Source organism: Ctenopharyngodon idella, chromosome 19 (assembly GCF_019924925.1).
Source record: "Ctenopharyngodon idella isolate HZGC_01 chromosome 19, HZGC01, whole genome shotgun sequence".
Taxonomy (NCBI): Eukaryota; Metazoa; Chordata; class Actinopteri; order Cypriniformes; family Xenocyprididae; genus Ctenopharyngodon; species Ctenopharyngodon idella.
The window spans coordinates 22,913,825-22,930,230 of NC_067238.1; the positions used below are offsets into that span (position 1 = coordinate 22,913,825).

Consider the following 16,406-nt stretch of genomic DNA (forward strand, 5'->3'; position numbering starts at 1 on the left):
ATTCTGACTGTTTCCGCAGTTGTGAGTTCATATCTCACAGTTCTGACTTTTCTTAAAATTCTGACTTTTTTCTGGGAAATCGCAAGTTTATATCTCACAATTCTGACTTTTTTTCTCAAAATTGAGTTTATATCTCAGAATTCTGACGTCTTTTCTGAATATTGCGAGTTTATATCACAATTTTGACTTTATAACTCGCAATTGCAACTTTATATCACACAATTCTGAAAAAAGTAAATTGTGAGATAAAAACTTGCAACTTTTTTTGTTACATACTAGTATTCCAAAGTATTCTAAAGTATTTAGATGAAGTTACCAAGCTTGAGTAATCTAACGAAATACGTTACAAATGACTTTTTATAGCATGTATTTTGTAATCTATAGTGAAATACATTTTAAAACATTGATATCTTTGGTCTCTGTTTTTTGTCTTATTTTGTTCCATTTAGATATTTAGATTATCTTCTAAATAAATAAAGTAGTTGCAAATAAAGACATTTTCATTAGGTTTTTTTTTTTTTTTTTTTTTTTTTGTTATAGTACACTACCTTTTAAAAAGTTTGGGGTCAGTAAGACATCTTTTTAAGAAAGAAATTAATACTTTTGCTCAGCAAAGATGCATTAAATTGATCAAAAATGCCAGTAAAAACTGTTTTTAATAACTTTTTTAACCATATTTTTGTTGAAATTTAAGCAGTCTTGGTGAGCATAAGAGTCTTCTTTCAAAAAAAAGTTTAGGGCTACCAACCCTAAACTTTTGAATGTATATATTATATAAAAAAAAGTTAAATTTTTTTTTTTTTTTTTAATAAATTAATTTAATATGGGTAACAGGGTTACAAATTAAGCCTAAATTATGTTTTTGTTTAGTAGAGGCTAGCAATTCATGGACCAAATGTTGGTTTGTAGCTAGTGATAAACTTGTTTCCCATAGATTGAAGAAAAACATTTGTTTGTTCTTTTTTTTTTTTTGTATCAGGGTTGAATGGTTGAGCTACAGTGAATGAAACAATATAATATAAGCAAAAAGCGGCAATTCTCCAAATTATCTTACTTTCTAGGTGTCACAATTTTATAGCTTTTAAAAAAGTAATGCAACACTAATTAGTGCTTGAACTTGAAACCACTTGAAAGTCACTGCGTTTGTTTTAAAAACTAAACCATAGCAAAGGTGTTTTTTTTTAACATTAGACCAAACATATGAAGGCAGACAGCTGTTTTCTAAAACTAGAAGCAATTCTAGACTTGGATCATTTTATTCATAACAGCCAAATTCATGAACAACATGATGGAGCCAACAGGATGTTTTTGGCATGCAAGAAATAATTACAAGTAACAGCTCTATGGCATCACTATGACTAAAACACTTCCAGTCCTCAGTGACAAATGTGCAGTGCTGTACGTCTAATCATGCTGCACCTTGTAAACATCCATCTTGGCATCCTCTTTATCTACACATTGAGCAAGTCAAGCTGGAATGAATTAGGTTTTCTTCATGAATATGTGCCTAATACAACTGCTATTATAGTCAATATTAAAACAACTTAGTACAATGTACAGCTAATTTACAATGGACATACATGAATCCTGTCAGTGTAAACCTGACTGACTGTGATGACAATATACAAAGAATATAAGATGGACGCCACGTAGAAGGAAGAAAGATTAGTTTCTTCTGCCTCTATGGCCGGTCTAGTTCACCAGCTCTATATTTAGTCACTATCCACACATTTGACTATGGCAGACATCCGAGTTATGTGCCAGTTACCGATTTCAAAACAACTGGGTTCCCTCTAGGCATGAAACGCTATTGGCTGTTCCCTTCGAGACGTCATGGTCATGACTGTGCGCTTGACAGATGACAAGACAGATGTGTAAGCAGTGCTGTCGGGTTAAGAGTCCTCCGAAAAAGCTCTGTGTGTGTTGGGAAAGCGCTGGTGGTTGTAGTCTGGATCATCACTCAGTCTTTTCTTTATATCACTCTTTACCTGGAAGACAATTAAGGATAAAAAGGGTTTCGAAAGTTAAAAGCCATTCAGAGAGCAAGATCACAATGAATCTGCATGGTCTGCATTCCCGCAGGATCTGAAAGAATTTTGTAGCTTTGAAGTGCACCTTTATGCTTTTTTCCATATTACCTTTCATGTAGTGTGTTATTTAGCTGTTTGTTAATGTAAAAGGTAAAAAATAACCAATTCTGAACTGCGTCAAATGAGGCGTCAGTAATTCCAGTCTCACTTCCTGTTAAAAACCTATGTAGGTTTGTAAATAAATAATACTAACATAATACTGTTCCACACAGGTATCTCAGGATGGGTTAGGTGTGGTTTTAGTTTCTTACCTGTTGTGTGTATGCTTCCTGCAGCTCTGGTGCCTCCAGCTCCCCCTGCAGGCTGTCTGGGGCAGTAACAGGTCGCACCCCTGCTGTCCTGGCAGCTCGACTCACGGCTTCAGCTAAAGAGAGGTGAGGACCCTCCCCCTGTGCGGTCTGTGAGCCACATGAATGTAAAGGAAGGATATCTGATCAGTGTAATGCAGTTTCAATGAATTGTTCCTTTTGCACTGGTGATCTATCGTAGTGAATGTAGATGGTGTACAGACCTTCCTCCTCTTGGCTGGCATCCCATGCAGATAAGCATCAGACAGAGGAGGCTGTGCTTTCATCTTCCTCTGTGTCAACATGTCATGTCTTATGATGGGTACCCACTCCTGATTAACACAAATATCAAAACATTCTCATTATTACTTATAGACCAAGGATAATAAATAGTCGAATTGTAATATTGGAAATGTAACTGTTATCGGCCATAACATGAAAATAATTATTGGTATTAGCCAGATTTTTAATATCAGTGCTTCCCTATTTTTGCTCTGTTATCCTTGCGGTCATTTGTGTACAAACAAAAGGCTGACAAACTTTTGGCAGATACACTGAATCAATAGACACAGAGTAGACAATTGAGTCTTACGGGTGGAACAGTTGCTGCCCATGGCTCCGCCTCTCCAGTTGACTCCTCCCTGTCTGTGGTTGCCATGGCTACCGCTCCTCGCAACTCTTCTAACAATGGCCTCCCGGGTGGTTCATCCCCATCAGCAGTGTCTCCTGAGGATGCCATGACTTCCTCTGCAGTGGTGGCAGGGGCAGGAGACAGACCCTCTTCCATCTGGAATATATAATTACATATTACTATCATAACATACAGTTTATAATACAGACCTACACTCAGATGTGTTCAGAGACAGTCATTACATAAACGACAGTTGCATATGATGCAGCTCACACCATGTGTGTGTAATTACATTTCTAATATACACTACCTTTCAAAAGTTTGAGGTTGGTAAGATTTTTGTTAATGTTTTTGCTGAATTTTCAGCAGCCATTACTCCAGTCTTCAGTGTCACATGATCCTTGTGCTGATGAATGTGCTGATTTGGTGCTCAAGTAACATTTCTTATTATTATCAATATTTAAAATAGTTAACACTTTTGTCACTTTTGATCTATTTAATGTGCTCTTGCTGAAAAAAAAAAAAACATTTAAAAAAAATCGTTTGATGCCAAACTTTTTTATTATGTGAAAATAATACAAGTATTAAGTATGTATATAAATAAGATAAAGTTGCATAGACTTTGATACAGTATGTTTTACTCGGCTCATTTGCAAATAATAATTTTCAGTGGCAATAAACCAGATTTATTCTCCTTCTGTTGAAACGTACCTCAACACTCATGTTATCGGACTGTTGGCTTGCTTGTGCACCTGACTCTGTTCTCTGAGACGACTCGCTCTGTACATGAAAAAGATAAAAGAAGCATATTCAGTTCTGTATTCGGTGGCTCAGTTTGGGAGTGAATCCTAATGAGGGGGTGAATCTAAATCAGGGTGTCCAAACCTGTTCCTGGAAGGCCACTATCCTGCAGAGTTTAGCTCCAACACTAATTCTGAATCAGCTAATCTAGGGCTGTGTCCGAAATCGCCCCCTACACCCTTAAATAGTGCACTGTTGGAGGGGACAGCCATTTGTAGTGGTGCCTGAAACCATAGTGGACGTTATCGAATGCACTTAGTGGAGTAATGGAATAGTGAATGAGGTATTATAGGGGATGATTTCGAACACAGCTTAGGTCTTCAGGATTACTAGAAATTTGTGGAGCTGGTTGGAGTTCAAATCTGCAGGATGTTGCAGAATTGGACACCCCTGTGTCTAAATAAAGGACCTGTGTATAGATGACGTAATGCTGGATCTGGTCCTCGGTGACTGGGTTGTGCTCTAAAATCACATGCAGCCTCATGGTCATCATACTGGTCAACCAGTTCACCAGACTGGGATTCACTTCTGCTGACATTCTCCTCTGAGTGAGGAAAAAAACATGAACGTATCAAAAGATATGCATTCAATGCAACACCAAACCACCTTCATGAGGATTAATCAATGGATCTTACAATTCGGTGGTTGATGACAGTGGTTACAGCTCTTTGCTCTCCTCTTAAGCAGTACAGATTGAGGGCCAAACACTCAAACAGACCCTGGGTGCACAGGTACAGCAAACGCTGGCCAAACATGTTATCTGGAAACACATTAGAAACAGTGTTGTTATTGTTAGCAAGATTTTTACATAAAAAACATCCTAATTTAGAAGTAATTGGCTATTTTCTATCCTGTTTTTGACCCTCTCTTGGAAACACTCCGTTTTGATAGGCGGGCCGCATTCAAGACTTGGAAGTAAACGCCCACTGCTATGATTGGGTAATAGTTTTGCAAAATAAAATACATTTTTAACATCCAAGCTATATGTGTAGAATTGTTTTGAAAACTTCTGATGTTCGCCATCTGAAGGCGTCTTGTAATCCTCAGAGGCATATCTATCGTTTTACGTCTTGTATTTACTACTACACGACATGCACAAATGGGTGGGCAGGGCTAAAGAGGCAATGATGTATAAGTTGGCATTGATCATCTTCTGCAGAGGTGGTCTTTCGTCACACTATGACATCATACTGAAAACAAAATCTAAAATGAGTCATTTTGGGAGCTTGGTTTCAGTAAAAGCTGTTTTTGGACTAACAAGGACGATTTGAGTTCTGAAACTTACAGGATATTTTTATTGTACAATGACCTCTTATATGTCAAAAGATCAAGGAAAATTGGATTTCTTAACTCATGACCCCTTTAAAGCTATATAGAAATATTAAAAATAATAAAAATAATAAAACAAAAACTAATAAAAAAAACAGAAAAAGCACATCAATAGTAAAATTACATATATATATATATATATATATATATATATATATATATATATATATACATATATATATATATATATATATATATATATATATATATATATATATAAAAAATTAATAAATACTATAATTAAAAAACACTGATGATAAATTGTTAAAACAGTGTTGGTGAAGTCCACAAAAAATGGGTCTAAATATATATATATTTTAAAAGTTACATATTTCAAAGTGGGTGTCCATTTGTACTTTGTATCACATCCTTTGAATTACTGATTTGATTGATGGGATTGTGTAAAAATGTCTCCAATAACAGAAAAATCATGGAATTTGAATGTTTTTGGGTTTGTGTGGATAGTTTGTTGGTCACCTCTACTGCGCAGAATGTGAGTAGCCATGCGAGTGAACTGTTGTCTCAGGAAGGACATGTTGGTTTGGATGATGTCCACCCCCTCTCGAACAGTCACAGTGGACTGAAACAAATAAGACACAGGGACTATCAGTTAGAGTGTCTGATGAACAAAATGTTACAGGATTAAATCAGCAAACAAGACTTACAAAACTCTCTGCAACATACTCCTCTAGTCCATTGATTAGATCCTCAGAAGCACTCTAAATAACAGACATAGAAATACCATCAGCCTATGCAACATGCATTTAATGGAAAAGTGTGCTTTTGTGAGTGTAAAAATCAGTATTTCTCTGTTTGTTAAGAAATCATATTCATTTTCATGGATTAGTTCTCATGTTCATTTTCATGGATCCGTAGTCCCTGTGTGACATTTCACTTGCTTTAAAATGTTGTCATAAAAAACTCTAAGTAAATACCGCTAAAAGTTTGTACCACACTGAACATATATGACAGTATATAAGATCTTCATGTGGAACTGACGTAGTGAAGGTCGCGTATGAAAACGGCGTGAGCTCAGACTCACAGCTATGTTGGCATCATTGGGCTCTCGGCCCTGCAGATAGTGCTCAGTGAAGAAGGCTGTGAGTTGGGGCTGGATGCGGCTCAGAGGCTGAGGGTTACCATGCAGCAGCAGAACCATGTCCACCATTGAGAAACTCTGACAAACCAGAGACAGCAGATCTCCAAAGAACCCTACCAAACAAACAGACAGTGAGTCATAAATTGTGGCATTGTGCTGTACTTTGAGTTGCGCTACAGAGACACAGAAGCTCTTACCCACTGCATCTCCAGCTCCAGGAGTGAAGAGGTTGCTGGTCTGGGAAAGTCTCTGGATAAACTGGGCGATGCTCTCAGTGTTGCCTTGACCAGCCCCCAGAGAGCCCATCATGGTGGACAGGACACCCTGCACAATGCCCGTGAAAAGCTCAGGGCTGAGGGTCTCTCCACCTCCACTGGGAGGCTGAGGGGCAGTAGTGGGGGTGGCTGCTGAAGGGGCAGGGGGAGTGGCTTGTGAGGGTGGAGGCTGCTGGTTTGGTGGAGGAAACACAGGCTGACCGGACTGGAAAGAAAACAGGGCATTCAAATGGACACATTTGGTAACATTGCAAAGACACAGAGAAAAACACTCGTGATCGACCGATATTGATTTTTTCCAATGGCTAATGCCGATATCTTAGAGAGCAGGGTGGCTAATATAAAGCAGATATATACTATTTAATTTAAAAACACATGCATACTTGCAGAAATGAAATTTATATTTATTTGACATATTTACTAAATTAGAAATAAACAATTTGAAAATTATTTGGAAAAAATAATCTGAACTCGATAACAAATGATTCTGTAATCCTATTATAGTACTTTACATAAATAAAGAAATTAAAAATGAATAAAAAGGAAGTAAACACTGTAACCAACTGTGCACACAATAATCTGGTAAGTCTATGTTGCATTGGGAATCATATTTTTTCAAATAAAGACAAGGTTGCGCTAATTTTATTTACATTACACAGCGAGTCTGACATTAATACAGCATAGCAGCCAACTGGATATATCAGCATAGTTTGAATCAAGGGTTTAAAGTTTGTCGATCACGTGTGTCCAGAGACAGCTAAACTTTCCTCTTTGCATACAATTCGCATGGACCGACCATTACGCAGAGTTCACACGTTTTTATGCAGTCTAAAATTGCACAAATCTTATAGCTGGATTTTCAAAATGTTTGCAAAATTAAATTATTAGATATTCAAAAACTTTTTTGTTTAACAGTTTTGTCCAATAATTGTTAAACAGAGACAGCGAACTAATAAAGAAGGAGAATGAACTCCGATGCTGAAGCACTTGCGTTCACATCTCTGTCAAAATAAAAGTCTGATGCGTTGTCAAAAAACTGCCGCTGCCGTCACATCGGCCAAACAGAAAAACTTATCGGCTGATGCCAATAATTAAAAAATTCCATATACTATTATATATCAGTATACCACTAAAAAAAAAAAAACACCAACCTGAATGAACTCAGACAACCCCTGGATGAACGCAGGGACACCCGGAATAGTCACTGTAATGGAGGGAGCACCTCCAGACACCCCTCCACCAGCTCCCGCAACTCCTCCCAGGAGAGAGCCCAGAAGCTGAGCTAGGTTATCTCCTGGGCCGCTCTCTCGGGACTGACCCACGGACGCCGTGCTGGTGGTATGGGTGGACGTCTGACCGGACGTATTGGCAGAGGATGGAGAAGCAGTGGAGGAAGAGAAAGAGGAGGAGGAGGAGGTGGAGGTGGAGGTAGATGAAGAAGTAGAAAAAGAGAAGGACTGGGATGATGAGGTAGCGGATGTCTGGTCCCCTGACAATGGAAAACATAATATGTTTATAAGCCGTGTTTTGCTTAACACAGGAACTGAATAGGTAAGGACAACTTACCTGTGTGCAATGGCATCAAAAGCTGCCCAACCAAACCACTGACCATCTGTGTGAGAGGGGAGGACATCAAAGGACTGCCCTTGATTGAAGAATAAAAATGAAACTATGAGTCCTATGTCTCTACAAAATACAAAAATGCAGGCTTGAAGTCTTGCCAATTTAAACATTTAATTGATTTTAAACCATTCAAGCTCAAGAAGACGAGAAAGAGAACCCAATTTGGTACTCAAGCATGCAAATACCGAGTTGCATTGTCTTTCGCAACTTCTTGCATTTGAACAGACAAACAAAACACAAAATCATCTCAAAATGGCTGTCTTGGTGAGTATTATCATAAACAGTCAGTTATGTCTTAAGTGAACGTAAACAGCTGAGAAAGAAAATGCATGAGTACAATATATTGGACCTGTGCATTAGGTCTTCAGTCCAATTCACACCGCACCAACAGACGGCGAACGACAGCAAACAGACACTTCGGAGTCTGTTGGCGTCTGTTGGAGCTTGTTATCGCCAACTGAACATGCTGAATCAGAATTACAATGTCTGTAATCTGGTGACTGACAGCGTTGGTCTGCGTCTGTTGGTGCAGTGTGAATTGGAGTTTAAAGTGACAGCAGCAGTGAAGTGAAGACTATGCAGTGTTATTTTACATTTGATTACTTTATTTAAATTCTGTACCTGAATACTACGGTTAGACCTACCTGAAAAACATAAAGCACTATTTCATTTTGTTCTGTGGTATTTCTTTGTGATATTGCTTCTAATTTGTTTATTTGTTCTTAATTTATTACTGACTGCTTACTTGTTTTTAATAATGTCTAAAAGTTGTATTAGTTGGTTTTGTAGTTTTTGCTATGTCAGTGAAATTTGAATCAAGCATTTCACTGGTATCTATAATTTTGGTGTCATAATCTTATTTATTAGAATGCAAGGTTATATGGGTCAAAAACAATGACTATTTTATTTTATTTATTTATTAGTTTTTTTGTGGTGGGGGCCAACTGAAAATTTTGGAAGGGCAAGTAAAAATTTTAGGCCCCACTGTGCCAGTAGAAAAATAATTAGAATTGAGCCCTGTAATGTAACAAAGGTTCATACTTGATTAGTCTGCTGTCCTGATGAGGGAGGCACTGCTGCCCTCAGGTTGATGGTGGTCCCCCTGGTGCTCATGGGTTGGGGGATGCGTGGGGATAAGGAGGGGCGTGTAATGACCACCCTGGCCTGAGGTGGCAGACTTTCTCCACTCTGGGCACTTGTGCCAGCAGTGCCCTGCTGCTGTCCCTGGTGTCCAGCAGAGGCTGCAGTTGCCATGGCGACAGCCTGCTGGGAGATCTGATGCATGATAGCCTGCATGAACTCTGGCGGCAGACCTGGTATGTGGATGGGTGCCGTGGTGCCTTTAGAGAACAGATACACAGGATTCAGTAAAGAGAGACTATTAACACTGCTGACAAATAAAACTGCTGTTAGTCTGAATTCTACACACAAGACTACAGACAACTGACTAACAATAGCTGCTTTATATCCTAGTGCACAAATAGTGCTTAATCACCACTCAAACTGACATCATTTACTCACCCTCATGTTGTTCCAAACCTCTATGACTTTCTTTCTTCCATGGAATACTAAAGGAGGACTTCTGAAGAATGTCCAGAGCAGTGATAACTAATATGTGATAACTATTGATAACTAAAACTATTAAAAAGAGATTTCATTAATTGAAATAAAGCTAAATGATACTAATATATAAATATTAGTTCAAAAACTTAGGCCTAAAAAACTTAAAAGAAAATGTTAAATGTTGCCTTGTCAAATAGAAATATAGAAAGTTAAATCTGAAGCACTAAAATAAAAATAAAAACAGGGCCCAATCAAAGAAATCAAAGCTAAATAGGAATTAAAAAAAAAAAAAAATATATATATATATATATATATATATATAAATAATTATTATATTGTTGTATATTATTATTAAATAATTATTCATTATATTAATAAAAATATTAATAATATAATTAAAAATTATATAATTATTATAATTAATTATATTATTAATAATAATTATTAGTAGTAGTAATAATAAAAATGAAAATGGCACAAACACAATTGCTTTATTTCATTTAAAATGAAAATAAAAACTGAAAAATAAAAGCTAATACTAAATAATAATAATTACTATAATAGTAAATAAATGATACCAAAATAATACTTGACCAGAGAGCTTTTACTTATTTGGAGCTCATCAGCCCTGGTCCTGATTTACTTCTATTGTATGGAGAACAAGCACTCTGGAAATTCTGGAAATATTTCCTGTTTTGTGTTCCATGGAAGAGTTAGATGTCACATGTTAATGTTGGCACAGCTAGTTATTGACTACAGAGAGATGTGGAAACTAACCAGTCTCTCCAGCAGTGCTGGGGTTCTGCTGCCTTTGGCCCTGCGCTCCACTGTCTGAATCTGCTGCACAGAAATGCACAGATCAGTGGCTGGCAGTTACACTACAGCCGCCCATTCCAGGTCTGAAGAAGTCCTTTTCTGAAAGCAACTATTTTAAATAGCAAAAATCAGAATGATGAAGAGTGTTTGAGATCTTCAGAAGTGTAGCAGACCAGGAATGGGCAGCAAGGCTGAAACACCGTGCTAAAAACACTGGGGTCTGATTGGGAGGGTTGGTTTGATGACATACCATCCAGGTTCATCTGCATCATGACCACTGGCTCCATGGTTTGGTGAGTGATTCTGATCACTCTCGGAGTCCCCTGACTGTGACCTGTCTGTTGACTGGCTCCATTCGGTGGAGGAGGAGGTGCCTGACCCTGTGGCTCTGACTGGTTGCTGGGCTGTGAGGGTTCGGCCTGACCCTCGCTTGTCTGTCTGCTGTTTGAAGTCATGGTCACAGTGGAGCCCAGGTTCACCTGGAAGATGACATATTTTGCAAGGTTGACTGTTTAATACTAACAGTATGAAAATAGTTTTAAACGTATAGTGGTTAGCTCACCGGAATGGGAATATGGGGCATTCCACTCTGCAGCACAACAGGGGAGGTGTAGTGAGACATCGGCCGAACCACATGCAAGTGGCGAGGAGGCTGAGCTGATAAATTGCATCGAAGGTCACTCAGAGCCACCAATGTGTTGCCAAGCAGATGGAGTGACTCTCCAATCAAATTGAGAGTGCGCTGATCTTCCTCACGTTCTTGAGTCTGTCCGAGAAAACAACAACTTTTCAGAAAATGAACACTGCCATATTTTTAACACACAGGACACTTGTGTTGCAATAAACTATCTCGTGCATACATTGTTATTATAGTCTGCAGAACTGGCTGCTCCAAGGATGGAATGTGTTCTTTCCATGAAAGGACGGAGTCGCTCCTCCACCCTTCGCACCTCTGACAGAACCTCAACCAACTCTAAAGGGCTAGGGTGACTGTTGAGACAAAGAAAAATGTATTGACGTATGGTCTTTGACATGATCAGAAAATGGAAACAAGTTAATTAATACTTTTATACAGCAAGGATGCGTTAAGCAAGGACAAACGTGACAGTAAAGACATTTATAATGTTAAAAAAGATTTCTATTTCAAATCGAAAACTGTTCAAAAACTATCTATTCAAAGAATACTGAAAACAATGCATCACAGTTTTCACAAAAACATTAAGCAGCACAACTGTTTTCAACATTTATAATAATAAGTAATGTTTCTTGAGCAGCAAATCAGCATATTAGAATGATTTCTGAAGGATCATGTGACACTGAAGACTGGAGTAATAATGCTGAAAATTCCGCTTTACCATCACAGGAAAACATTACATTCTAAAATAGAAATAGAACAGAAAAAAAGTTATTTTAAATTATAATTACGTTGCGCTCTAACAATTGTCATTTTGGCTGCGTGAGATTCCCCAGCTTTGTTGTTGAGCAACTGAAGTGTGAGCTGTTAAAGCCCTGCCCTCTTCTGGAAAAGGGGGCTGTGAGCAGCAGCTCATTTGCATTTAAAGGGACACACACAAAAACGTGTTTTTGTTTACACCCAAATAGGGGCAAATTTGACAAGCTTAAATAAATGATCTGCGGGGTATTTTCAGCTGAAACTTCACAGACACATTCTGGGGACACCAGAGACTTATATTACATCTTGTAAAAGGGGCATTATAGGTCCCCTTTAAATGCTTGGTATTTATTGAAGCTTTTCTTTATCATGAACACTCTTTATTTGACTTTGACCCTAATATTCTTCTCTTACTTGGGTCCAGACTGAGTTGTTCCTTCTGTCTGTGAAGCAGAGGATGAGGAGGAGGGTGGAGGTGGGGAGCTGTCCATTGGTTGTGCTGAGAATGATAATGGCTGAGGAGGTGGTGTCTCCTGCTGAGATGACAGTTGACTTGATTGACCCTGAAAATAAGTATCATCCTGAATCATTATTTATGTACAATTAAGAAGTCTCATAAGATTGTTTTATTTGTTGGATGTAAATGTTTGTTCTGTACCTCAAGTCTGTGAATTAAAGCCTGAGTCTCTCGCAGCAAGCTTTCGGCTAGCTGGAGTCTCATCCGGGGCTCGCTCTGCACTGATTGGTCCACATTGATATGGACATCCACAGAGCCACTGCTCTGTGAGAGAGGAAATAAATGACTGTAGATGTGTCCAGGGATAACCTTTCATTTTAAAAAACAGGCTGTGACAACACAAAGCACAAGTGCCTCTGAGACAAACATTCAGGAAACACTGCTTATGATGTTCATTATTATGTAAATATGTAATAGGTGAAGTTAGGATGACTCACTCCAGTGCTGGTGCTCACTCTGACATTACGTCCCATTTCTCCAACACCAGCCATCATTTGCTGCACTGACATCTAGAGGGGTGAAGAAATGTATATTTCCTTTGATAGAAGAATCTCTCATGTATGTATTATAGTGGATGTCTAAGGTTAAGCGATCATGTATTGCAAACATGTGTCTCTTGACGTAAGGAAAGCACTGTAACCTGTATATGCTGTGGGTCCATGATGTTCACAGGCAGGTTAAAAGTGCCCAGCATGACGTAGTTGTTTGCATTACGGTCGTGTGAAGTTCCCGGAAAAGTGGAGGACTGAGAGGAGGTGGATCCCCCATCCGTTGCACCTGAGGAGCCAGAAACTCCACCTCCTCCACCGCCAGGCTGACTGCTCTGAGGAGGTGCTCGCTCCACAAGATGAATGACCTTCCCATCGACATCTGAAAAACAGCAAGGCTGTGATAGAAACATGCTTGATAGAAAATTATTTATAATTCATATCACACGCAGACAAAAAAAAACAAAAAACTTTTGACTATACCGACCTACTTTGTCTTTTTATCATATTTATCATATGCATTAACATACTCTACATTATGAAAACTGGTAAAACCTTAAGAAGCTTCTAAAACAGTGAAATTCCTAATATTAATTCCCATAATTCTAAATTATGTTCACATTTTTCTATTATAACAACAAAAAGACTTTGTATTGTTGTACAGAGGCTATGTAAGTGGGTATTCAAAAGGGTCTTCATTTAGGAAGAAATATCTGATTGGGGATTTAAACTTTAAACCAATGCAAGATGGAAATGTGAATTTTTTTTTTTTAATTCTCAGGATAAATAACCAGCAGATGATAGTAACAGATGAATATTCTTCATTACTTGAAAAGAGCAGTAATTGTGTTCACGTTTAAAATACATATATATATATATATATATATATATATATATATATATATATATATATATATATATATATATATATAATGACTATTTTTACTATTCGTACCATAGAAAGATATGGTACAAACAGTAAGTGTAGTATGCGGCAACCTGTTTGTTAGAAGTGTTTGGAAGGTTACTTTGGAAATGTAATATGTTACAGATTACAAGTTACCCTATTTAAAATGTAATAAGTAGTGTAACTATTTCAATTACTTTATTAAAGTAATGTAACTGATTACTTTTTGATTACTTTTCTAAATTTCTAACAAATGTTTTCAACTGTTAATCATTTTTAAACATTTAAACCAGGCAGGGTTAACCTTACAGTTTCAAAACCACTTGAATTAAGATTATAATAATTTAATTTTAAAGCACAGCCACCACAAAATTAGACTTTAGCACCTCTTTTTACATTGAGATCGTTCTGAGGTTAAAAACAGATTAAAAATCATAACAAGAAATAGCTATGATACTGTTTGAAATCAAATATTTGCATAGCTATGACAGGAAGCACTGGCATCTAACAACGCCTTTGAAAAAAATGTTAATCTTAAAAAAAGAAAGCATATACATAAACCCAAATAGGAAATAAAACAGTTATTGAATAAGCATGTGTCCTTTTCTGTGTCCTAAACTCCTGAAACATTGGAGTCTCATATTTTAGAGCAGTCAATGCAATTTGGGAAAGAAATCAATTAAACAAATTAGTATTATTCAACATATCCTAGCATTTTACAGAAAATAATCAGATGTAAGCTCCTTTGTAATCGTTAACATGCTCATAAGTAACTGTAATTTAATTACACATTTTTATCAGTAACAGATTACAGTTACAATTATTTTGTAATTAAATTACGTAACTCCATTACATGTAACTAGTTACTGCCCAACACTGTTTGTTACCTGAATGAATCAGTGTTTTGAACGAATCGGTTGCATGAATGATCCAATGACTTACTAATGAAAACAGTCACCTGTGGCGCAATACACTGACTGGAACGAGCCAAAATGGACAAGCGGAGTAATACAAACTGTGAAAATTACCAATAGGGTCTGGCTGCAGACTTAAGGGGCGAGTGGAGCTCCACTCTCAAACAGGAAATACGTCACCTCCACTAGTGGAGCTAGCTACAGCTAAGGCCACTGGGCATGCGTACATCGATATTGCGTCATTTAATTACTGTATTTGCATTATTGTTAAGGGTAGGTTTAGGGTTGGGGTAGGTGTAGACGTTAGTAAACTGGTCTGCAGCCAGACCCTTCTCAAAATTACTGCAAACGAACATAAACAGACATCAAGGCGTGACTCACTGTATTCTGTGAGTGTTCTTTCATCCTGCAGCACTTTACCCTGGTAAATCAACCTCTGTTTATCCACCGGGATACCAACGGAGGAAGCAATGTGCTCTTTAAACTGCTTCACTGTCCACTGAGAGAAAGAAAGAGAGGTGACAATCAGATTGTGAACTACAACGTAAATGATTTATCAATGTAAAGTGTATTTACCAGCGTTTCAATATAGCAGTCTGGGTTTATACTCTACAATGACTCTTTGAATTAAGCTATTTGGGTTACACATACAAAATAACCATAGCGCAAATGAATTCCTCTTATCATGACTGATAAACTAGTATACACACCTCTCCCCTGACAGTGAACGTCCTGCTCTGGGAATCTAGAGTTTTCACGGTCACCTCTATGGCTCCAGGTTCCTCCATGACTTGATTCAAAGTTCCTTTAAAAAGACGAGAGGATAAAGAAGGTTCCAAACAAATTATGACTAGGGTTTATATTACAAATTAACTGCTATGCAGCACATCATCTACACTGCTAGCGATAAATCCAGAACCCATTTAAATCAAAGAAGCTTACTGCGAGTTTTAGTTTTTTTGTTGTTGCGATAGAAACATCGTAAGCTGGCAGTACAGATTCGTTGATTATAATGGGAGTGTTCTCATTGTGTCTCTATAGTAACGTCGGGCGCTACTAGTGTTGTGGATGCTAGCAGTACAGATGGGTGAAAAATAACGGACATCGTAACACCCGTATAATAAATACAATCCACAATGGCGTACTTCATTTTAATACAGCGTATAAGAAAAAATAACCACACCTACCATTAAAACACAAATATTTGACACTAGTCATACATTATTGCTGTTGTTAAACTAAACACCACATATGTACCAGGCTAACAACAGTTGTTAATCGGTTGTTAATTCCAGGGGGGGAAAAAAAACTAACGCCAAATATGAATAACAGCAGTGCATATCTGGGTTAGAAATGCAAAGGATTAAACGGCTTACTTTTAATGGATAACTGGCAATTCGGCGACTTAGTGTTTCTAATGCTATTTTATCTCACACACCGGCTATAGGGACATGGCTAGCTAAGCAGCTAGCTAATCCCGACACGGTGCTTTGTCAGGAAGTGATGTCATGTTGTCAAACTTGAAAGTTCAAAGTTGCGATTTCAAAATAATGTTGCGTTCTTAGCTGGTTTGCCAAATTGTAGTTATTTGTTGTTCGTTTATTATACAATGTGGTTTATTTTTTTATATTTGTGGTCATTTTTTTATACATTAAAAATTAAAAATGACCACA

The 16,406-nt window shown here is 37.6% G+C and overlaps 1 protein-coding gene across 5 annotated transcripts; it reads right to left on the minus strand.

Annotated features, from left to right (window-relative positions):
• Window positions 1-1,237: 1,237 nt before the first annotated feature.
• On the minus strand, window positions 1,238-16,258 carry bag6l (BCL2 associated athanogene 6, like). 5 transcript variants are annotated; one of them, XM_051872621.1, is made up of 25 exons: window positions 16,110-16,258; window positions 15,444-15,538; window positions 15,115-15,232; window positions 13,065-13,294; window positions 12,862-12,933; window positions 12,566-12,688; window positions 12,322-12,470; window positions 11,375-11,504; window positions 11,077-11,280; window positions 10,765-10,993; window positions 10,476-10,535; window positions 9,177-9,475; window positions 8,079-8,157; window positions 7,664-8,001; window positions 6,435-6,717; window positions 6,181-6,350; window positions 5,804-5,857; window positions 5,616-5,718; window positions 4,445-4,569; window positions 4,219-4,353; window positions 3,720-3,788; window positions 2,970-3,164; window positions 2,602-2,709; window positions 2,342-2,488; window positions 1,238-1,988 (listed from the first exon to the last, which is right to left on the minus strand). In XM_051872621.1, exons 2-25 carry the CDS (start codon window positions 15,519-15,521, stop codon window positions 1,893-1,895), a joined length of 3,594 nt encoding a protein of 1,197 aa, XP_051728581.1. In that variant the 5' UTR covers window positions 15,522-15,538; window positions 16,110-16,258; the 3' UTR covers window positions 1,238-1,892. The 5 variants fall into 5 exon arrangements, with proteins under 5 accessions (XP_051728581.1, XP_051728579.1, XP_051728580.1 ...); XM_051872619.1 differs by having other exon boundaries at window positions 10,476-10,538; XM_051872620.1 differs by lacking the exon at window positions 16,110-16,258 and adding an exon at window positions 15,676-15,700 and having other exon boundaries at window positions 10,476-10,538.
• Window positions 16,259-16,406: the final 148 nt, after the last annotated feature.